The sequence below is a fragment of the Labrus mixtus genome, chromosome 18 (genome assembly GCF_963584025.1).
Source record: "Labrus mixtus chromosome 18, fLabMix1.1, whole genome shotgun sequence".
Classification (NCBI taxonomy): Eukaryota; Metazoa; Chordata; class Actinopteri; order Labriformes; family Labridae; genus Labrus; species Labrus mixtus.
The window spans coordinates 8,273,280-8,296,601 of NC_083629.1; the positions used below are offsets into that span (position 1 = coordinate 8,273,280).

Consider the following 23,322-nt stretch of genomic DNA (forward strand, 5'->3'; position numbering starts at 1 on the left):
GAGGTCAAAGCTGCAGAGAAGAGATTTAAGAGGAGGGAGGAGGAAGGTGAGGGTGTAACTGAGTATTTTCAAAATAAAGGTGAACCACAGGTAAATCCGCCTCCTTCTCACCTGATTCAAAGCTTGGCATTTTCATCTCTCCTTGGTTTAACTCTGTCCCGTATTTTAACTTGTGATATTTTGCTCTGAGGAGAAAGAAACAGAATACGATGCATCATTTACTAACACGAGAAAACAGAAGAAAATATGATGAAAGAGAGAAATCAGTCATGAAGAAAGTTCAGCTAAACAAGAAAACTAATCACAGATCGTTTTGTAGTCAAGGCAGCACTAACCGTCCGATACCAATAAATACCCGAGATCAGAGTGCTCAGATACCGAGACACATAGGGATCGAGGCCAAGTCAAGACCAAGAGCATAAATATCTCTGAAAAATCATCATCTTGTGTGCGTATCACTCTCTTAGACCGTAACACCGGGAAGGTTGTGGTCGTAACCGGGGGATAAAAATCTAATTATGAATTCATCTAAATTTGACAGCTCTTGATTTAAAATCCGGAGTCCGCCCAGTCTGGTAGCTGACGACTATTAGTACAAGCACGGCCTCAGCAAAATGACGTTTCAGAAAAACAAACATGCCGGCGGCGGCAACAAGAGCATCTTACTTGCTGTTACTCTCCTGTTGCTGTGATGAGATGAAGACCCTATATCTACAACACTGTGTTGTTGTTTAATAATGTTGAGCCCGGCATAAACATCACACAAGTATGTATGTATCATGTCTACAGGGAGATGAAGAACCAGGGTTCTCTGTGTGCAGGTAAACTCCAGATCCTGAATATGATCAGAACCGGGATACTCGGGATTTCCCATCAGCACAAAAAGTCGAGCGGATCACTCAGCGGTACGATAACTGGTCTGAGCACAGACTTTTCACTGGGAGCAACATCAGGTGAAGATCGCTCAAAATGTAATGTGATAAAACCTCCAAACAAAGAAAATCAGAAGCAGCATCAGTCTCTTACCTTTCCTGTTTTAAAGCGTATTCTAACATTTTTATTCTTCTAACCAGGTCGTTCTTCAGGTTCTCCTGACCTTTCCTCTCACCCTGCAGGAACGCTATCCTCGCCTGGAGACACAGAGAGAGAGAGAGAAAGAGAGAGGGAGGGAGAGAAAGAGAGGGAGAGAAAGAGAAAGAGAGAGAGAGAGAAACAGAGTTATTCTTGTTGTCATCCATCAGAACAATCTTTATATTTAGCAGTAACACAGATCAAACCGCTTCATGCTCCAAAACCGCCCCAAACATCCCACCTGTTGAGCACAACCTGAGAGATACCTCAGGTTAATTTCAAACATGCAGATGTCAGATTACTCCAGATGTTTACATCCATTACTCCAGATGTTTACATCTATTACTCCAGATGTTTACATTCATTACTCCAGATGTTTACACATTTTCTTCAGTTTCTAAAACCTCGTTTCAACCAGGTGTTGTTCACCAGTTTGGAATAGTACCAAAATAACTGTTCGTACCATCTTGCTTTTTTACTACCCTTCTGTTGGGTTGACAAGCGTCCTGATCCGACCCTAAAGGGCGGAGCTAGACACACTGCAGTCCGTTGATTGATCGACACAGTAATCGTCACTTCCTGTGCGTCAGAGCTAATAAAGGACAAACCACCATGTTTAAATATCCAGTGGATTTGGAAAGAGTAACTTCAAGGCTGTTTTTAATTATTTGCGACTAATGCCAGCGTGGAGCTCCGCCCCATGGATGACCTCAGAGGTGCAGACCTCTGCTGGATGACCTCCATTATTGCCCTTTGTTAACCGTTACGTGCTCTTCTTCTACTTTGAATTTATTGCCATGCTACTCTGTGTCACGCTGCTATGATGTCACGCTATTATGAAGCTGACACGTCTATCGCCATCCTGCTTACACCTCGCTTTCTAAGTAAGGGGACGGTCGGCTGTGGAAACACAAACAAGATCAGGGTTTACCGACAAAACCGTACTGAACCAAACCGGACCGCTTGGTGGAAAAGGCGATAAAGTTAACCTCTGATCAGTGGCCGATGATTTCACTTCGTTTTAGAATTCATCTAAATATTTTTGAGAGTCAGCTGAAAAGAGAAACAAATGTCATAGCTCCCGGTGTCTGCAGGCGGTTTATTTTAATAAGCCGCTGAGCAGCTGCTTAGCTGTACACCTGACGCTGAGCTTTGATTGGTCTTTAACTTAATATAATCCTGTGTGAACCTGAGAGGTAAACACACTCTTCATCTGTTTCATTTTTTAGTCGAGCTTCTGTAGAAACATCAGCGCTCCTCTTTGAAGGTGTTTCTCTGTTCGGGGATTATTCAACACAGACGTGTGGATAAACGGCCACACACACAGAACTGAGGATTAAAAATGCATCATGTCACGCTGTGGGAGATTTCAGAACGCTCTTCTTCTATGGTGTTTTCATACTACCCTCACAGACAAACAGGAGTTACCCTCGAGATGATTTCATCAGCAGCTTTGAGTTGATAAGTTGGACAGAAGATCTGACGTTAGAAAGAAGGTGATATGTTGCTTATGCAATAAATTACGAGTGTGGATGACTTATTGCCAATTTCCACATAGTCCATGCACACCGCGGCCTGTCAGTGAGGCGCACTGCGGCGACATTCGCTGCCACTCTAGTCAATGCTCCTATTTCTACAACGCGTCAAGCTGAGCAGAATAAAACGACACGGACAGGAAGTCAGACAAGGAAACGCACAGAGCATCCGGCCAATTTCAAAATAAGACACAACATACAGACTCCTGATCGTATTTTCCATCACTTTATCAACATGATGTCAAAACAGGCACCGAGTGAACAACAGATCATCCTCAGAAAGACAAAGCAACATGTTGTTTGCATGTTTTTAGTTCTCCTGTGATCTTGTGAACCCGTTGAGTACAGCTGCTCGTGGCTGTGCTCCGCTGAGTTCATGCTCCAGTGGGACAGGGCACAAACAGTCGGACAGTGCAAATCTGTGGCGCTGACGTAGACTGTGGAAATGCAGGTGAGTAAGCTGATATTTTTTTGTTAAATTTGAGTGAGACAGATTTTTCGACAGAACTTTGTAAACCCTTCCAGTAAGCGAGTCATAATTTAAGTTAAACTTCACAGCATAGAGAACCCATGAGATATTTGGTGCTCTTTCTAGGGGGGCCTGGACCCCAGGTTGGGAACCAATGAGTTAGAAGATCATCTCACCGAGGCTTCAGATCCCCCCCCTCACCCTGTAGACCTCCCGTCTGACAGACAGACAAATGGACCAACAGTGAGACAGGTGTGGTCGGTCCATCTGTCTGTCTGTGAGCAGCTGCTCCTGAAACCCAACACTGATGGAGGCTGTCGGCTATTTATACACCGAGCCCTCTCTGCCAGGGTGTCCATGGCAACAGGGGGAGTAGTGACCAGAGGCAAAGTTGGGGTCGCGACTTCCTCTAGTGAAGGTCGCCCTCGATGACAGAGAGACCAGAGGTCCTCCTCGACTACAGGAGAGAAGGTTACAAAGAGCGAGGAGGATTACATAACAGACCGCTCTAATTTAGATGTGCTCTGATTGGCCGACTCTGTGATTGACAGCCACAGTTACACACCGTCATACATAACAGAAGTAAACAATCAACATGTGAAGGTTCAGTATTTCTGGGATGTTGCTCAAAGACATTGATACCCGTTTGATACCACAGCAATAAAAATAGAACCTGGGTACTTTCCTGTTTATTATCATCAAAAACATCAGACACACTGGTTAAAAATGTGACTGAAGATCTTCAGTTTCTTTAAAGCTTCGATCCTTTTTGATCATTAAAATAACATCCAGCGAGTCAGTGATGTCACGGTCACTGAGTCACAAACAGTTCCAGGAAATCAACAACAACACGCAGATGATGCCTTCACTGTCACCTCTTGGACAGTCTTCAGACCACAAATTGTAGTTTATACCCTGATACTGACTACGGATTCCCTCCACCAGCTGTAGGTTGAATATCTGCTGTTAGTGTGTGCGTGTTTTGACCTGCGTCAGTCAATCCAATGTGGAGTTCATGTTTGCTGTGTCACTGCACTTTGAGTCAGAAGTTTCTCTGGTTCTGTGCGCTGAGTTATCTGTCCATAAAAACTGAACTCTACTTTGGTCTCAGCTCAGAGGACAGTTTGTCAGAAGGATCGTCACTGATAATAATTGTAGACAATGCGATGGGCTTGGGCGATATGGGAATACCACAGACAGTAAATATGAATGTTTGAAGCCTGAGTGACATCCCCCATCTGTTCCTGCAGGGGGCACTGGAGTCCCATCAATGGTGGTCTCCATGCTGGAAATGCTGTCTCAGTCTAACTTTCAGTCAACCTAACGACAGACTGAGAGCTGGAGCTGAGGCGGGTTTGAAGCCTCCTGACAAACCGTTACACCGCGCCTACCTGTCAATCAGGTCAGCTACACGCCTTATTGTGAATAACTCTTATCCTTCATCAAATCAAAACGGATGAGTCATCAAAACATTCACCCCCCATACAGTGTGTGTCCATCGAGACATGAGCTATTTGTTTTTTTGAACCAGGCTGTAAACATGTTAATCTCTGCTGTAAAAACAGGCTTTTTAGAATGGGTGTGTATGTGACTTCCTGTGCTTCTGCAGCCAGCCTCTAGTGGACACTTGAGGAACTGCAGGATATTACACTTCAGCATCAAGTTTCAACACTGGAGGTTGCTGCTTGGGTAATACAAGATCTCGCAGTGTTTTAAAAATAGCACAGGTATCAGTTCAATTAAATTTTAAAAAACAGTGGTTTCAGAGGCGTACTATTGGGGCCAGGAAGGTCACAGACTATGCTTTCATCAGAAATCATAAAATGTGACGTTACTCAGCCAATCAAATCAGACGCTGCGACTGAACATGACTTGTGAGATAACGTGGAGGAGTCAGTGGAGAGAAATCTCAGATTATATGGATAAAAAAGGTCGGCACATATAATACTAATAATAGAATCTGAATTGTATATAAGTGAATAATTTGAGCGGCTCCTCCTACAGCGTGATTTTTTATTAGTCATGTTAATCCCGTAAACCCGGGGGAAAGTGATGGGGAGCTCAAACAGCATCAAAACTTGGATAGCGCCCAACTCTAAAATGCCATGACCTGTGTTTGTAACGACCACGAACTTAAGTCAATAATCATTTTGTCATTATTATCCTCCAACTTCTGACTGATCTCAGAGCAGCCGGCGGCGTGTACACGTCTCTACACCTGTTGAACTTTTACAACATGAATTAAGACTAACGTGAAAGTGATCCAGCCCGTGTTTGTCTCTTAGTAGGCCATTCATTACGAGCCGAGGAGCTTAGAGTTGAGGTCACACAGTCCCTCCCGCCCCGTGCACCTGGTGATCATGAATCAGGCGCTCCTTAGGGAGTGTGAGTGAGGTCAGAGCGCAGGGTGGTGGTGATGATGTTGATGGTGATGAGGGGGGATTCGTGGTGTGTGTGAAGTGATTTCACTGGCCCAGATTTACCAGGATGACATATCAGGAGGGCTAAACAAGGGTTTGAGGGGCCATGCCTCTGAACAACTGCGTCATTAACACACACAGATACACACACACAGAAACACAGATACACACACACGCAAACACTAAATTCAAGTATGATCATCGTAACTCAAACCAAGTTTAAATTATCATATGGTCGTGTTGCTTCAGTCATCTCTTCATTTAGTTTCTACGTTGTGTGTACGTGTGTGTGTGAGTTATTTCAGGCCGGTCTACTTTTAGTGTCCAGCTGGGATCGGGCTGTCAGAGCAGGGCCCAGTAGGCCAGGCGCCTAATTACAGCCTGCCGTCCAGTAACCCCCACCTCCACCACCACCATTATCAAAACACAGTCACCACAGAGCTCACACTCAGGAGCTGTTTTCACACACTCCTGAATCTCCACAAAGTTTCAGGTATATTTCTTTCACACCTGCAGAAAACTCCTGAAAAGCTCCTGATGTTTCCAGGAGGAGTTTCATGTGTGAAACCCAAACAGCTGAATCTCTCATTCAGACTTAAAGTCTGAGAGAAACATTCAGCTGTTTGTGTTCACACATGCAGCTCAGCCTGGAAATATCAGGAGATTTTCTGAATTGTGAAAGCCTTAAGAGTGAGAGCTGATGTGAGACAAAAGACGTTTTCACATTATACACTCCTGAAAATATCTAGATCATTTCAGGAGGACTGGTCTGGATATTCACCTGACCTGGTTGTTCACACATGCACCTCACAGCAGGAGACTATCCCTGTCAGACGAGAGGGGGGTCTCTTGAGGTAAGACGTTAGCGGACGAAGCGACAGAGTCCTCTATACGACGTTATAAAGAGAATATTTGTCTTTCTATCAGTGCTACATGTCGTTCAACAGAATCTCCATCTGAACTAAAGAGTGGAGAAGAACATACTGGAGAACGTTCTTTTAACCTTATGTCTCGCCTCAGGACATGATCAACTATGGTGGGGTTAATTTACTTTTTCCTTGGGTAGGTAGAGGGTAGGGCTGCACGATATATTGTGTCAGCATCGTCAACGCGATTTGTGCATGCACAATAGTCACACGCAGTCAGGTTATGCGTTGTGAAGGAAAAGAAAATCCATCTGGAGCCAAAAAATATATTTGAGCCTTTCAATTAAGTCTATGTAGCCTGTCTAAGCCCATTCACATTACTAATAGATCTAAATGAGCATCCATTTATATATTTTACCACATTGCATGCAACAACTAACATAGTTAGAACACCTTCTCAGCGCGCTATCATCTCACCTGCTTTTATCAGGGTCAGGCAGAGCGACGTGCAGCGTGAGTGGTCGAGCGATTGATAGAGAGGGAGCGGTGAATGTGAGCGGAGCATAGCAGGGATTTTGACAATCTGACAGTTTGCTTATAGTTAATATCACATAAGGGGCTATACTTAACACTTTCAGGGTTAAAGGCAGCGGCTTCCAGATCTGTGCGTTCAACTTTGTCTTCAGTCAGAACAGGCTCTCGGTTTTGTTTTTGAGGTCTAAGTTTCAATCTTCTGATAGCCCATTTTATTGTTTATTTCACGTCCTCCTTCCCACTCCTTACAGTTTCATGAGCTTGAAACAGTCGTAGTTTAATGCCGAAGTAATCCGTTGCTTAAAGTTTGCTTTCTGCAGAAATCGCCCTTTTGTCTCTTTCCAAGGCGGCCCATCTTCACAAAATGTATTGTGCTTGTTCTAGAAATGTCTCTAAACATTACTTTTCATTGATTCACATCTCTGGCAACTGATTACTCAAGTCTCCAAAAAGGCAAAACGTAGGAGGACGACAATCTCTGTGAGCCATTGCGCGTCTGCTCAGCCTGTATGTGCACAGCCTCCCTCTAGCGCGCAGGCTGGAGGGCACGTTAAAATATGTAACATATATCCCCGTAACCTCAGTGCATGAGTGCGTTATTAAAAAGTCTGACCTGATGTGAGAAGAATCACTTGCAGGAAATATTATAGATCAATATCAATAATTAACGGATATCAACATGATTAAGACTCTTAGCAAATAGCGTTCACGGAGGCAGAGAGAGACAGAGGCAATCAGGTGAGAGTCTGTAATCATCATTTCAGGGAGAGTCAGGGAGAATTCAGCTGAAATGAAAACAAATCGGTTTTTTTCGCCCATTAAAAAACGGTGAACTGATGTGAAAAAGTAGATGTTCACTGTCTATCTGTGTAGCCTGTATAAAAAATTTCCCCGGGTCGTATTTTCCGCGAAAGCTTGAGGAAGTGACATTTTATGCACGTTCTCGATGTCCTCCTCACTCCGCTCTGCTTACAGAGATCAACAGTACAAACTCATCACACACTCCACAGCCAGAGATCGTCTTCCACACTCTTCTATCCGCCCTAGGAGCTCTAAAAGACAGACAAACTCATCACACACTCCTGCTCTCAGCCAGTGCCTGTAGAGACTGTCGTTTGTAGGATGGAGAATGAATACAGACACACAGACTCCTTCACAGACTTTCACATGTGTATGACCACTTACCTCCTCTGTAAACATTATGCCGGTAAATATCCAGTGTTTCGCGGTCGATGATGATGCTCGTTTGTGTACATACAAGCACGTATGACGAGCACGCGAGGGAGAGCGAGCAACAGGTTGCTGGTGCAGTTCGCCTAACGGCCATCCAAGTATTTAAGTTACATATAGCCCCTTTAAAAAATATCGCAATATATATCGCAGGAAACAAAAATATTGCAATGTCATTTTTTCCCCAAATCGTGCAGCCCTAATAGAGGGATAGGCTGATCAGAGGTCAAAGGTCAGTGTGTGCAGCTGCTCAGCGTCTTTACGGGCACTGGAGCAGGAAGTTCAGCCTCCTGATGTCTCCTCATTTCCTCTGTCGCTCTGATGGCAGCATCAGTGTTTACCAGCTCACATCGTTTTAACAAGCACAGACCATAAAACTCATCTGCCGCTGCTTCCTGTGCAGCTCTAACAGGACGGGTCTCGTCCTCACCGCCGCTGCTCTGCAGTTAAAATGACCAGATTTAAACTCAGAGCTTAGCCTGTTTGAGCTCGACACACAACCGAGTGAGTTCACAGAGGAGAGGTGAGCTAAGGAACCAGACTGTGGGATCAAACTGCTTTTAAAGAGCAGGCTGGGTGAAATCTGTCCAATGTGCTGTGTTTACACTGCAAACACGACGAGTGAAGCAGGAACGCCACAATCAGTCACATCCACGATACACACAGACCTCTATACTCCAGCTGTTAAAGACTAACCTGCTGCTTCTTCCAGCATCAAAACAATTAAACATGTGATCTCAGAATGTACTTGTCTTACACATGATGCAGATAACGAGGCTCTTTTCAGAATAAAAGCATCTCCTTTCTTCTGGGAGTGTTTGTGAAGAAGCGTGAGGATTAGGCAAATGAAGCGATCAGGGATTAAAGAGCGTGTGTGTGTGTGTGATGCACAGTCATGGTGGCGCTTCTCTGGATTTAATGTTGTGTAAGCGTGATGATTGGATGTGAAGCTGGAAACGGAGAAAACACTGGAAGCTGAAAATGTTTCACTGAATTCTTTCAGACCAAATGTTGAGTTTAGAAGTTTCATCTGCTGTTCGAAACCGTCAATGTAATTCAATACTGACCATCTCGTCAGACGAGCGGAGTATCATCACGCAGAAACACATTGTTTACATTTCCACAGTGCTGATTCACAGAGAGGGACATGTCTCACTGTTAGAGACAGCAGGAGGAGTTTTATACTCAGAAAACACACTAAGGCCCGTGTCCACCTGGCGTGTTTTCCAGCAGAAAAGCGCCGGCTGTGAACTCAGAGCGCTCTGATGAAGCGCTGCAGGTAAGGAGAAGTGAAAGTCGGCTTTAATAAGGTCGTGTAGGAGCAAACTTTATTGGAATCAGGTCATGAATGCAGCTTTTAGAGGCTTCAGGCTACAAAATAAAGGTTAAACAGATGTTACCTTTCAAAATAAAACCCAACCTTTTAAAAGTCCTTCTAAAAGTTGGAGCAAAGTGGCAACACTCTGTCTTGATGTATTCACGGATCATTTCCTCAGAATGTCCTGCCCCTCCTGTTCATAGGCTCCGCCTCCTACAGTGAATGTAAGCGGCAGGAATGTGGACACCTTGGCGCGTCTCTGTTCTCCTGCAGGAGTTTGTGTGTTCAGCTCTTATCAGGAGCTCCGACAGAGTCATGCTGAAGGCATCCAGTGTCACACCGCAACAAGTCAGAGCAGAGCAAACACTGAGTGTACTGAGAGCCTGTCATCACACACACACACACAGAATCACACACACGGTAGCCTCCACTCCAGTCGGCCTGCTGCAGGGTGTGTTATGACAAAGACAGGAACATCCAACATTTCACACATTCATCACAACTTGAACTCTACTCTGAAACACACACACTCAATATGATGCGAGATGTGTAGTGAGTGAAATGATAAAGTGACCTTACTATATGATCAGACTTTAAGGAAACATGCTATGTTGAAGTGCTGGCTTCGCTGACAACAATGCAGCAGCCAGTATGTCCTCCTTCTAACTTTAGATTCTGCTCCTGAATGCTCTGGATTTGTTTGGACCAGAGAAGGTAGGTGCTTTTAAGGTGGTTTGTGTGATTTAGACAGAGCTTCCTGTCTTACTCTCGGGACGTCGCATCTGCTCGTACCTCGGGGTTCATGTTGACGACACAGTCAGCTGGAGGATGTTGAGAGTCTCTGCTCCAGACTGCGACAGCGTGTGTACTTCTTATGCAGACTGAGAGTCTTTGGAGCTCAGCAGAAATTCATGTTACTGTTTTTTAAAAGTTTTATCAGACACAGGGAGACCGCCACGGCTGGTCACTTGTCCGTCTGTCTCGTATTAGCAGACTGCTATGGCCCTCACGGTTAAATAAACACCTATCTCTCCAAACACTCTATGAGCAGTCAGTAGTTAGAAAGGCACAGAACAAAGTGTCTGACCCGACCCACATTCTTCACTCTGAGTTTCAGCTTTAACCCTCTGAGAGCAGATTCAGGGTCCATCAGACCAGGCTGACCCGCTACAAACATTCATCTGGCCAATAACAGGTGATGTTATTTTCCTTTGTGTGCTGGAGCAGCAGGCTGAGGGTAGCGGACTCCAACAGACTCAACAAACTGATCCACTAGGCCAGCAACATTGTTGGGGTGGAGCTGGACTCTCTGACAGTGCTGTCGGAGAGGAGGGTGCTGTCTAAGGTTTAGTCCTCATATAGGCGGGTATGTTTTTAAACTGAGGTTTCCTCTTTCATTCTAAAGAATTGTCCCATCCACACACTCTCAGTTCTAAAACAAAAAAACATGTTCTCGCTATTCCACTGCAGTGACTATTTCATTGTCAAAGTTGTCCCACCAACCCAAAGTCTGACCAGGTCTTCACCGAAACACTCCTAAACGTTGGCTGTGAGGTTTGTGTCGTCAGTTGTATGAAGCAGCAGTGACCTCCAATCGTCCAATCAGGCGTCTCTGCTCGTCAACATAGTGGGAGAGTAACTTTGTGTGTATGTGTGAGCATGTTAAAAGTCCAGTTAGCATCGTTAACACCAGCACTAGTTCGTATCTAGTCCAGTTAGCATCGTTAACACCAGCACTAGTTCGTATCTGATTTTTTTGGTTAATCAGAATCCGCTTTATTTGCCAGGTACGCTCTCTCACAGACCTGGAGAGTTAGACTTTGATTGAAAATGGACTTGAGCTTGTATATTTCTTTTCCAATCTTCTGACTACTCAAAGCACACCGCAGGTCACACCTACACATTCACAACCTGATGGTAGAGGCTGCTGGGTAAAGAGTCAGTCAGTATTAACTCATCCATTCATACACATTCACACACTGATGGTAGAGGCTGCTGCGTAAAGAGTCCGTCAGTATTAACTCATCCATTCATACACAGCTGACAAATCAGAAGGAGCAACTTGGGGTAAAGTGTGTTGCCATTAACCAGACTTTCCAGTTGATAGACAACTGCCTCTGAAAACTAAGCCACAGCCCAGGATTACCTGTCCTCTCCGTGTACAAAAGTATAACTATTAACAATGAACAAACAAAGACTAATATTCAAGACTTCATCAGACAGGAGTGCAGAAGATGCTGAACATAATAAATGATATGCCTCTGTTTGAGGCTCTATGTGTGCTCCATTCATTGAACTTTTGGTTTGATTTGATGAGTCTAATGGGTGAGCACTATGTCCTGGACAGTAACATTTTCATCTTGAACCCTGATTAGGCACCAGAGGTGTTAATTAACATGAGGACGACAGTTATTACAGTGCATAGTAGTACAGTATAAGACATAGATTTTACAGACTTTACATTAAAGCAGTGAGAGTAGATATCAGATGAGGAAGATAATAATAAGACATAAAAACATGACGTATGCATTGAAATATGCATTAACATACTATCGCTCATTAATAAAACAGAGACTACATGGTTTTAAAACACGTAGTATTAAAAGAGTGTCGATGTATAGATGGCTTTAAGTAGTATAAAGTTACATCTTGACAGCTATCTATGATGCTAACAGCTAGCTCTACTCGTGCTAACGGTAACCCAACAATCCGGTGTTATGTCGAGAAATGTATCCCTGCCAAGAATTGCATGCACCTCGCGGGAGTGTTAGAAACCAGTTTAAATGTTATATCTGTTGGCAGATCTGTGATGACAAAGTATGTTAAATTTATACTCAATAAACGTGAGGTGTCCTTAATGTTCTGTACAATCAGTAGAAGACGAACTTTCATCAGCCTGAGTAAATATGACCTGCCAAAAGTGTTCACTCTGATATGTCTTTAGACTACATTTAAGGGTTAATGCAAAATACGGCAGTAAAGTTTTTTAAGGGTGGATTCAAAATTCGGCATTGTGTCTGCCATATTTTGCATTGTATAACGAGGTGCACGCAATCTCGGCAGGGATGCATTTCTCGGCATAACACCCCGTTAGCTTAGCAGCTTTAGCCCACTGGATTACAAGCGGTCGGTTATATAAATAAACTTCAGTTAATTTAGTAAATATGTTGTTTATAAACTCTGAAGTTCAGAGGAATGGACATAACGGTACCAACATGTATAACAGCTGGAGCTTCATTTAACAGGTAGTGTTTAATGGGACGGTTGTTGTTGTTGTTCTTGGTTAGCGGCAGTGCTAGGCTAAGTGTGCTAACCTGGAGCTCGGCCCTCTCCACTTCCCAGTGCGCCCGCTCCATCTCGAAGCGGGCCCACTCGTGCTGGATGTAGTGCAGGATGCCGGGGATGGTGTACTGCTGCTGCGGCCGGGGCAGCTCGTCCGGTTGGTGCGGCACCATGACTCCTCCGATCGGCTGGTTAGCGCTGCTGTTGCTCCCCTGCTGCTGCTGCTGCTGCGGCGGAGGCTGTCTCGGGGTTCCTGCTCCGACCCCTCCTCCGCCGGGATGCTCGTCCATGTTTTTTTTTTTTGTTTTTTTTTAATTTTTTTTTTTAGAAAAGTAGAAGGAAAGTCCCGGGCAGTAACGGTCCGCTGAAGGATTCCCGTATTCCCTGAAGCCCGTGTCTCCGCTCCGTGTCTGTCACGCTGGCTCCGCCGCGATATGTGAGGCTGGCTGCCCGCGGGGGGCGGCGGTGAGAGCGGCTGATTGCGGACTCGGTGTTTCTATGTGGATCTATCCGGCCGCCATTACTGCTCTCTCTCTCTCTCTCTCTCTCTCTCTCTCTCTCTCTCCCTCTCTCCCTGGATGAGACGATCACGGAGGGAGAACCCGGTCGCACTGCATGACGGGAAAAAGCTATCCTGTCATCCACATCCACTATGTTACATTCAGGACACAAGGAAAATGTAGGAAATCATAAAACTCTGTGGATTCACAGCGGGTTTTTTTTTTTTATCTGCATGGCACTCACATCTTCCAGAATACATGTTTAAAAAGGCACAAGTGCATTTGCAAAACCGTTAAGATAAAAGCACAGACAAATCAAACAATATCAATGTTAAAATAAAGTTTATAACTTAAAGAGTTGGGCTCTTCTTGTAATTTGTATTTAGGTCCTTGCATTTTACTTTCTCATGACTTTAACGTATTTAATGTGAGACAGAAACTCGTTAAAAATACAGAACAGGTTAGACAAAATTACGTTTTAATTTACGAACTTAATCTCGCAAAACTACGATTTTATTTTTGTAAATTTAAAACTTTATTCTCAATACATGTATGACTTAATTCTTGTAACTCTATGACTTTAATCTTGTTAATTTATAACTGTATTCCTGTTAAATTAAGACTTTATTTATACATAAGATGTCTTATGTCTAACAATACTCTGTCCTCAAGCTTTTCTAACATGTTAATTTGGGGGATGGATAAAGATTATCTTATCTTTACTATAGTTTACACATGCTTGCTTTTTTTTTACTCTTCACAGAAAAATTAAAACAATTTTGGTGATATTTTATGTAAAGTGTTTAAAGTGTGGTGTTATCTTGTTGGCTCATCTTCATATTAATTCATATTTAAATAACATTAAGGATACCAGAACCTTACACAACTTAAGTCCACACTTATCAGGGCAAAGATTAACTATGAGGCCACCTAGTGGTCACTTTAACAAAACACAGTTTGTTGTTATTATTATTTTCTCTAACTGTTTGTTATAGAATGTCGATGAAAGGCCGGTCCGAAGAAAAGTTGTAGAATTTCCTATTTACCATATATCATTTGAACGCACCAGTTGAGTGCTGTTCTGCGCATGCGCCATGCTAACAGTTCTGGCTAATTTGAGAACTGAAACCTCCTGTCGGTTTTATCGTCTTTAATCCCCAGTGTCGCTCTAATTTACCCGTAAACACGTTAACGGCTGCCTCTCCTCGTTTTATATGAATAAACTTTAATTTTTAAAACTAGCTAATTGTTGTTGTTAGCCCGTGTGATGGGACTCAGTTAGCCAACGCTCAGCTAACAAGCGGCCGGTGAGTCAAACGATAATATTTATGATGAATGCTGAATGTTTACAGGTAGATTATTAAAGGGTAACGAAACCTCTACCCGGTTTATCAGTTAATATTGAGTTCGACTGTATGCTGCCTTCAGGTACCCCTCGGACACTGTGCAATCTCAATAACGGAGTCCGTGAACGCCACATCCATCAGTCATTTTTTTGTTTACCAGTATTGTGAGATATGTTAATCTGAAACACACACACACATTTTTAAACACACACACCACCAGTCTAAATACACACATAATAGTGTTATTTATATGTGTGTGTGTGTGTGTGTGTGTGTGTGTGTGTGTGTGTGTGTGTGTGTGTGTGTGCAGCCAGCTGATCTCAGTATGATCAAGTTCATACTGATGGTGAACCGTCAGGGTCAGACCAGACTGTCCAGGTATTACACACCTGTGGAGCTGAACCGGAGAGCCACGCTGGAGGCCGACGTGGTGCGCTGCTGCCTGAGTCGCAAAAAGGACCAGGTGAATTTCTGTTCACCTGTCTGTCTCTCTCTCTCTCTTTATCTGTCTGTCTGTTCACCTGTCTCTCTCTCTGTCCGTCTGTTCACCTGTCTCTGTCTAGCTGTCTGTCTATCTGTCTGTCTGTTCACCTGTCTCTGTCTATCTGTCTCTCTCTTTCTCTCTGTCTATCTGTCTGTCTCTCTCTCTGTCTGTCCGTTCACCTGCCTGTCTGTCTGTGAGGTGATACCGGTGGATCAGAGTATGACTCAGTGTGTTTTTGTTTCAGTGTTCGTTCGTGGAGTACAAAGACTATAAGCTGGTTTACCGTCAGTACGCCGCTCTCTACATCGTGGTCGGCGTCACAGACAGCGAGGTGAGAAACACACCTGTACCTGTGACCACTGACTCTTAAAGGGACAGTGTAACAGTTTGATATATTAATTATTCCGTCATAACGAGTTAATTTCTCGAGGAAACAACAGAAATGTACTCGTTATTACGGGAGGGAGTAAAATAAAATGTTCGGATGGATGTCCACGACTATAAATTAGGAAATATCCGACCTGCCAAAGAGCACCTGAACGCAGCATGAACACAGCACTAAAGTGAAGGTGATATTAGTTTGATACGGTGAGTAATGCTCGAGTCTGTTTGCTCTCCACAGAACGAGCTGTCCGTCTACGAGCTGGTTCATAACTTTGTGGAGGTTTTGGATAAATACTTCAGCCGGGTGGTGAGTTCAATGTTTGTCTAATCGAGGTTTTTTACAGTTTCAGATTAATGAAAACGTGTTTCTGACTGCGTCTGTGTCTGTGTGTCCCTGCAGAGCGAGCTGGACGTATCCTTACCTCTGAACACACCACAGATGCTGCATGAGCTTAAAAACTAACGATATCGACACGTCTGAAACCACTATTTTCATTAAAAATATGTTGTCATGACGACCCTTTAATGTTTAAGTAATTAATCTAATTAGTTGAAACTGTTTTTATTGGTTGCTAGCTAATCATTAATGTTGGCAGCTCTTCCTGGTGGTTTTGTTTCTTTGACTCCGCCCCCTCATCAGATCATGTTCAACCTGGACCGGGTCCACGTCATCCTGGATGAGATGATCCAGAACGGACACATTGTGGAGACCAACAAGAGCCGGATCCTCGCGCCGCTCACCGCCCTCGACAAGATGGCCGACGGCTAAGACTCTCCACTTGTGATGTCACAGACCGTTTCAATCCCACATCTGCTGAGCGGGAGTCGAACCTGTGACGTCACTATGAGTCGGTTTGAATTTACAGTCAGCGTGAAGGTGCCAAAATATCAACGTCAGCGTCTGAGGCTCAGCAGGAGGAACACACACAGCAGCTGAGTGTGTGTCTTAAACGCAGTTCCTCTACCGATAAAAACAAGTGTTGACGACTGAAACTCTCTGATGCACACTCTGCACTTTCTCGTGTCTGCGCCCTAACCTTCTCGTGAGCACAGTGAACTTTCCCGTGCTCGTGGGAAAGTTTCGGTCGTGCATGAGAAAAATGTCCATGCACACCTGAAACGTATTTCCTTCCCTCGTTCTGCTCGTGTCCTTTCAGGGCCTCCGTATCGTTCTGAAGCCGACAGATAGAATCAAAAGAAGTTTTTGTATTTCAACATTTTTGTACAAAGTTTTTATGATGAGGTTAAAAATAATAAAAATGTCCTTCATAATTTATCTGTAAATTTGGACTGAACTTTTTAAGATGATTAAAATGATAAAAACTTTCTGAGCCTCTTGTTTTTTGTCCTTGTTTTGGACTTTGTGTTTCTTTGTCACATTTCTTCATCTGACACCACACAAAAACTAAAAATGTCCAAATGAATATTGTTGGTGATCAACTTGTCAGAAAGTAACTTGTGCCTGTGCCTTTTTAGTAACTTGGTCTTGACTCTGTCTCGATCCCTAAAGGTCTTGGTCTCACCCTCCCTTGGTCTTGGTCTTGACTTGGTTGACTCTTTACCTAAATGTCTTGGTCTTGTCTTGGTCTCGGTTAGTCTGGTCTTCACTGCAGCACTTTGGGTACCATGTGTTACATTCATAGCTTCCGTCTGCCCCCTGCTGGCAGCTTGTGGAGCTGCACGCTGTTCGTCCACACAGACCACAGGAGGCGTCTTTACTTCATACTTTGCAAACATTTTAATGATTATTTTTTTGGAGCATACACATTTGAAAATATCTGTTTACCTCAAACTGCAACTTGAGTTAAATAAATGTTTATAATATACAAAGAAAATACAAGGAGAGCAGAGCTTTGACATTTGTTTTCTTCTCTTCAGATGTGCCTCGCACACAGCCAGTGTTTGTCTCTACAGCGTCATCGTAAAAGAACACCAAATGCACTCCGACGTTTGACCTCTACAGCCGGTCAGAAACAACCCAAAAACTGTCGCACGCACACACACAAACAAAAAGCAATAAAACAAAGTAAAAACAAAAAGAGGAGGAGGAGGAGGAGCATGATTGTTTGAAAGAGGAACTGAAACAAAAGCTACGAGTCAAACCAGGCACTAAACCGAGGAGACAGGAGGAGGGACACACACACACACACACACACACACACACAGCAGCTCAGGTGAGGACGACGATGAAGATGAAGGAGGCGAGGGAAGGAGGCAGCGGTTAAGGATGTGACTTTATTCTGCAACATAAACCCTCCTCTTCGTCCTGCAGCAGGCGGTCAGTCGCTCAGTCAGTCAGTCAGTCGGCTGGTGGTTGATTGGCTGGCTGATCTGTCAATCACGCGGCGGCGGGTGGCAACACGGACTCTTGGAGCATGCTCAGTGTGGCGGGTGGCGGCGGCGGAGGAGGAGGAGGCGGTCAGTTGAGGTGGAAGCCTTTCTCCATGGTGGCGGCTAACAGACGCTCCCTCATGATGTCCTCAGAGGAATATTCTGGAAGCTTCAGGTAGTGAACGCACGTGTTGACCGACGGGTAACTTGAGTCTGTGGCGTCCACCTGCAGGAGGAAGGAGGAGGGAGGAGGAGAGGGGGAATCAGAATCAAACATCAACCAAACATCTCACTTGGATGGAGAATAAAGCTGCACATTCCGATTCTTCCAGTTATTGATCAAAGGGTCAGAGACGAGTTTACCTTCCTGACGATGGTGAGGCGGGGGTGCAGGTTAGCGAGGCCACCGGGGGGCAGCGTGGAGCAGCCAGTGGTGAACTGCAGGAACGCTTTCCTCTCGTCGGACGACATCCCGCAGAGAACTCTAACAAACCGCAGGAAGCCGGGACTGAGGGGGCAGGACAAAGTCAATGTCAGAACAGGAAGTGATTTTAACAACATGAACATCTGTCTGTGAGACTCACCTGTCTCTGGTGTAACCCAGCTTTGGCTCTGTGTAGTTGATGATGTCATCAGCAGTCCAGGAAGGTGATTGGTTACCGCAGAGGATCATCTGAACCTCCTTATGGCTGAAAGAGCTCAACTTCTCCATCGGAAATACTCGATTAAATCCCTCTGAGGAGGAGGAGGCAAGGAAGGAAAGGAGAGGAGAGAAGGAAACAAAGGAGAGGAGAGGAGTCAGTATTTCTATAATGGACTGAGGTAAAACCGACACCTTCAGGTGGTTTTTCTTACTCAGAGATGAGAGACCGCTTGTGTGCACGTGCATGTGTGTGTGTGTGTACCTCTGAAAGCCTCCATCTGTTTCTGGATGCCCGTGTGCATACAAAAGTCAAACATCAGCTCCACGTACTCTTCAGAGTTCTCCATGGTCACCATCTACACACACAACAAACACAAACGATCGCCATCATCAAAACCGCCATCTTTGTTTTCTCCAGTCTGTTTTAGTCGTCTGCATGTTCACATGTTTTACCTCGTCGTCTCCGTTTGTTTTCAGATCCACAGCTGAGAACCCGTGAACCTTGGAGGATGGACAGAACTGGAAGTTCAGCCTGCAGACAAAGAGAACCATTAAAGATGAGACGGCGAGTTTCCCTTTGAGACGTTTGAAAGATTGAAACGAGTATATTAAAGAAGGTCACAAAGGTTTAATGTCTCAAGAATCAGTCGGCATGTTTTAAACTGAACCTGTCTGTTCTTCTTTCTGCCTTAAAGGTAACAACAACATGTGTACGTTCTTTGTTTGCCACTCTCGACGTATGAAGACGATTCTCTTCTTTAGAAAACGTTTGTTAAACTTATCATTACTCTGTGAAATAAAGACTTCTTACTATGGAGCTGTGTGACAAATATGACCGGCCTGATCTTCACCTCGACTATAATGCTTTTATTTTGAAGGTCAAAATGTGTCTTTAAATCTCTTTTTTTTCTCTGGTTTGAACTTCATGCTCCTCGACTCTCTGAAACACACCACGAGTGTGACCATGGTGTGTGTGTGTGTGTTTCATACCCGAGGTCCTCGACGCTGAGGGGGGGTCCGGAGCCCAGCGGGTTCCTCAGCATGAGGTCCTGCAGTCGGGTGTTCTTCTCGTCTTCACTCAAACTCTTACTGGACAGAATCTGCCTCCTCTTCACCGCCAGCTCCTTCACCTCCTTCAGGAAACTCGCCCTGCACGAGGAGGAGGAAGAGGAAGAAGAAGAGGAGGAAGAGGAAGAAGAGGAAGAGAAAGAAGGTTGGATCAGTTATCATTGTCAATGTTTTGAAAAAAAAAAAAAGGAACACTGCTTCGTCGTGTTTCTTGACTTAAGCCCCGCCTCGCTGCCTCACCTGTGCGGGTTGACAAGCTGGAAGTCATCCCAGGTGAGGATGCCGTGGTACCAGGCGGGCGGTTTGGGTTTGGGGGGGTCCATGATGAACTCGGACTTGGAGTCCTCGTCGAAGCTGCCCACAGAGTACGTCTCCTGGCTCTCCTCGGTGGACGCCTCCGACGTCATCTCAGACAGCAGCAAGAAGGGCGTCAGGTGTTGGCGCTCGGGGTCGTGGGCGGAGCTACGCGACTGGTACAGCAGCTTGCTCATGTTGGACTTGATGTCGCCCATGCAGAGCAGCTTGAAGAAGGGCTGCGACACGGGTAGGTCCACCAGACGGTTGTCCTGGATGCACTTGGCAAGGAAGACGCCCAGGAAGTGGAAGAGCTTGGTGTTGCGCTCCAACTCCTCGCTGTCCTGAGGGAACGGGGCGGGGAATAGACCGCAGGAGCGCTGCACATAGAACCCAGGAGGCTTCAGACCGCCGCCAAGGTCCACCTGAGATGCACAGACAGAGGATCAGACTTTAGAGGGGAGGATTACAAGACCTGCTACCAGAATTTAAACTTCCAAAGGATTCCAATAAAAATCAAAACCATGGCAACAACATCAGAAGGTCCATATTTACTAACACAGGTGTGAACCAGGCGGACTTAAAACAGTTTGTCTGCATGATGTCAAATCATCATTTCTAAAGTTAGTCCAGTATACATGAACAACCCTACTAGTGGCAACAGATGGAACTACAACTTGAGAAATCAAACTGGATGTGCCGTGTCTCACCTGTCGGGACTCGTCGTCGGGGAAGTCGTCGTCACACAGCCAGATCCCCAGAGACGTTCTCTGAAACTCTGCAGCCACCAGAGCGTAAAACTCCAGAGTGGGACCCAGACCCGTCCCCTCCTCGCCCTGAAACTCCACCTGCAGACAAACACAAACACACTTGTTGTTCAGGTGTAACGATTCACAGGAGAAGGACTTTCAAAGAAGAACAACAGAAGATCATCATCGAGGAAATACGAGAAACTCAAAGTGCTGATAAAGACGGACTCTGCCCGAGTGACCCGGATAAAAAACAGAGACTGTGAGTCTTGAGTCGCTGCTTCACCCTCTCACCTCCAGAACAGACTTCCTGTCCGCGTGCAGCTGCATCACAGACTCCGCCCACTCCATCATGGCTTCTCCTCGGGGGACTTTGACTCGCTCGTGTTTCAGTCGACCCACCCGAAACTCCCCGGGGTCGTCCCGCCTCACCGTAGTGGACGGCCGTGAACGCTCCATGGTCGCCTCGCGTCGGTTCTGCAGCCACACGATCGCCCTGCACAAAATAAACACACACACACAAGTCAGGGTCCGAAGGGTCTAAACAGTGAGCAGAGGGAATGTCAGATTCATTTCTTGTTAATATATTTATAAAAAAAATATATATATATTCATTTAACTAAGAATGACAGAAAAAGACAACAAAGAATAAACTCAGAAGACTTGGTTTCCTCAGTTAAAACTTAAATTTTAACTGAAATCAGAAACTTTAACAAACCTCCAGGTTTTGAGGAAATGTTTGAACAGAGTCTCTCTAACAGCTTCACTCCCTTTATTATCTATAAAACTATGAAATCTTACAATTTAAAAAATAAAAACGACGCACCGATTGTGAAATTCCCTTCGACACCGAAATAACAATTTAGCTGACGACAGAAGAAGTCATATATTGACAGACTACCACACTGCCAACATTTTCTCTCACATTTGATGATGAAAACAGATCAGAGTTTGTCCAACAGGGAAATCAAAAACCTCTTCTCTGAATCAGTGGTTAGAGGAACGAGATGGCAGCATTAAACTGATACAACACGACAGATAATCATCAGATACTGACACATCGATACCGAGGTCATTCCCCCAGTTTATAAAATGACCCAGGATTCATTTACTGTTCAGGTCGTTGGGAGTCGGTATCGCTCTTTAGCAGACTCAGCTAAGCATCATCTCGACTCTTTTATCTTTTCTTCAGACTCACCTGGACGCTCCGAACGCTGTGCAGGTGAAGTAAAGCTGTCGGGTCTCAAATGGAATGAGGAAAGGACACTTAGAGGTGAGCTGCTCACACCACTCGGGCAGAGCTCCGCTGGCCAGAGCGAGAGGCTCCTGGAGACACACACACACACAGCTTAACTCGTGCTGCTGTAACACAGTGACCTGCTGACACTAATCAAAGTAACAATAAGAAACTCGTCGAAGCTGCTGCAGAGTACTGACCTCGATCTGCTGCAGAATCTTTGTTGTGATCTTCTTACTGGTGAACTCCTCAGGAGCCGCGTTGAACTGCAGCTCGTCGAAATCTGCAAGCACGAGAAGATTATTCATGTGTTTAAATTGTCACTGTACCGACACACCGCAGCGTCACAGCGTTTCACACTTTCACGACTTTTATCCCACAGAAATGTGATTTTACTATCCGGACTGCTGAGAGAGAAAGTGCTAGCAGAAGAGAAGAATCATGACTAACATTTCAGCGTGCAGCAGAGTCGTAATAAAGTCTGATGAATTAAACATCTTTACATCCTTATAAGGGCATTATCTTCTCCTTTCATCTTTATCTGCATCCAAACCTAAAGAGAGAAAATAATCCTCTCCTGTTCCCAGTTTATATATTCTATCATGCAACAGTTTCACAGTGAAGCTTCTAGAAAGAAAACTGTGAAACAAAGCTGGGACCTGTGTGTGTGTGTGTGTGTGTGTGTGTGTGTGTGTACGTACCCTCCTGCAGCGTGCGCACGTTTGTTGTGGCGTCTCCTCCGATGATGTAGAGGATTCGCAGCAGCTGCAGGACGTCCTCGACCCCGCAGGCGTTCTGGCTGCAGCCGGCTTTCGCCTGAGCGATCTCCCTGGCCACGCACAGAATCTCACTGCTCTGATTTGCAGAAACCGTGCTCGGGCTCAGACCGCCAGAACGACCGCCGACGCTGATACTGTGTTCACACAAGTCCTGCAGGAAGAGACAGGTCAGAGGTCAGGATGTGGGTTTTATTCTCATGTTTTCATCATGGTGTGGGGGGGGTTCCTCACCATCTTCCCGCTCTCCTTTTCCTTGTCCGAGTCCTTCAGCTCTCTGTACATTATCCTGCAGCAGACAGAACAGCCGCGGTTAAAAACTCAAACATCTTTTTAACGCTTCACACATCAGATCCAGATCGCTCCTCTTACGTGTACGTGGGCTCCCAGATACGCCGCAGTTTGTCCGTCTTCACGGCGCCGCTACACGAGAGCTGCAGCAGCCGCTGGACATAGTAAAAGATGGTGGATTTGTAGTTTGACAGAGGAAGCTCCACCTCGCGAGTCGTACCAAGCCCAGCCACCTGAACACGTGAAAAAAACATTACACACTCAGCTGCCGTCTCATAATGGCGTATTCAAAACGTTAAATATGAGCGGACGACGTTAGAGACTTTTAACAATCACATGATAAACCTTTACAGTCCAGATAGAAGAAGAACAAATATGCTGGATATTCAAGACCAACATGTAACTCTGATACCTAGTGTTTAAAATGGGTACTGCAGTCCAAATTCATCACATTGTAGAGCGCTGTCTCCCCCCCTCCTCTCTAGAGTCGATGC

At 45.0% G+C, this 23,322-nt stretch overlaps 3 protein-coding genes across 3 annotated transcripts in view; 1 reads left to right on the forward strand and 2 right to left on the reverse strand.

The window, feature by feature from the left end:
• The window catches only part of strn3 (striatin, calmodulin binding protein 3), a 22,132-nt gene extending 8,850 nt beyond the window's left edge, over positions 1 to 13,282 (reverse strand). Inside the window, exons 1-3 of the mRNA XM_061063827.1 lie at positions 12,758 to 13,282; positions 1,027 to 1,130; positions 60 to 185 (exon numbers count right to left, since the gene is read on the reverse strand). Of these exons, the coding sequence (XP_060919810.1) occupies positions 60 to 185; positions 1,027 to 1,130; positions 12,758 to 13,015 (488 nt within the window). The 5' untranslated portion in view covers positions 13,016 to 13,282. The remainder of the gene's footprint in view (positions 1 to 59; positions 186 to 1,026; positions 1,131 to 12,757) is intronic.
• A 1,003-nt stretch (positions 13,283 to 14,285) lies between these two features.
• ap4s1 (adaptor related protein complex 4 subunit sigma 1) lies at positions 14,286 to 16,764 on the forward strand. Its single transcript, XM_061063223.1, has 6 exons — positions 14,286 to 14,532; positions 14,882 to 15,034; positions 15,300 to 15,386; positions 15,678 to 15,746; positions 15,840 to 15,851; positions 16,080 to 16,764. Exons 2-6 carry the CDS (start codon positions 14,897 to 14,899, stop codon positions 16,206 to 16,208), a joined length of 435 nt encoding a protein of 144 aa, XP_060919206.1. The 5' UTR covers positions 14,286 to 14,532; positions 14,882 to 14,896; the 3' UTR covers positions 16,209 to 16,764.
• Positions 16,765 to 17,153: 389 nt separating this feature from the next.
• hectd1 (HECT domain containing 1) overlaps positions 17,154 to 23,322 on the reverse strand; it is a 36,882-nt gene continuing 30,713 nt past the window's right edge. Inside the window, exons 31-44 of the mRNA XM_061063743.1 lie at positions 22,910 to 23,061; positions 22,772 to 22,826; positions 22,463 to 22,691; positions 21,962 to 22,044; positions 21,723 to 21,850; positions 20,819 to 21,020; positions 20,486 to 20,623; positions 19,722 to 20,200; positions 19,404 to 19,562; positions 18,867 to 18,945; positions 18,676 to 18,769; positions 18,355 to 18,505; positions 18,134 to 18,278; positions 17,154 to 17,996 (exon numbers count right to left, since the gene is read on the reverse strand). Of these exons, the coding sequence (XP_060919726.1) occupies positions 17,859 to 17,996; positions 18,134 to 18,278; positions 18,355 to 18,505; positions 18,676 to 18,769; positions 18,867 to 18,945; positions 19,404 to 19,562; positions 19,722 to 20,200; positions 20,486 to 20,623; positions 20,819 to 21,020; positions 21,723 to 21,850; positions 21,962 to 22,044; positions 22,463 to 22,691; positions 22,772 to 22,826; positions 22,910 to 23,061 (2,232 nt within the window). The 3' untranslated portion in view covers positions 17,154 to 17,858. The remainder of the gene's footprint in view (positions 17,997 to 18,133; positions 18,279 to 18,354; positions 18,506 to 18,675; positions 18,770 to 18,866; positions 18,946 to 19,403; positions 19,563 to 19,721; positions 20,201 to 20,485; positions 20,624 to 20,818; positions 21,021 to 21,722; positions 21,851 to 21,961; positions 22,045 to 22,462; positions 22,692 to 22,771; positions 22,827 to 22,909; positions 23,062 to 23,322) is intronic.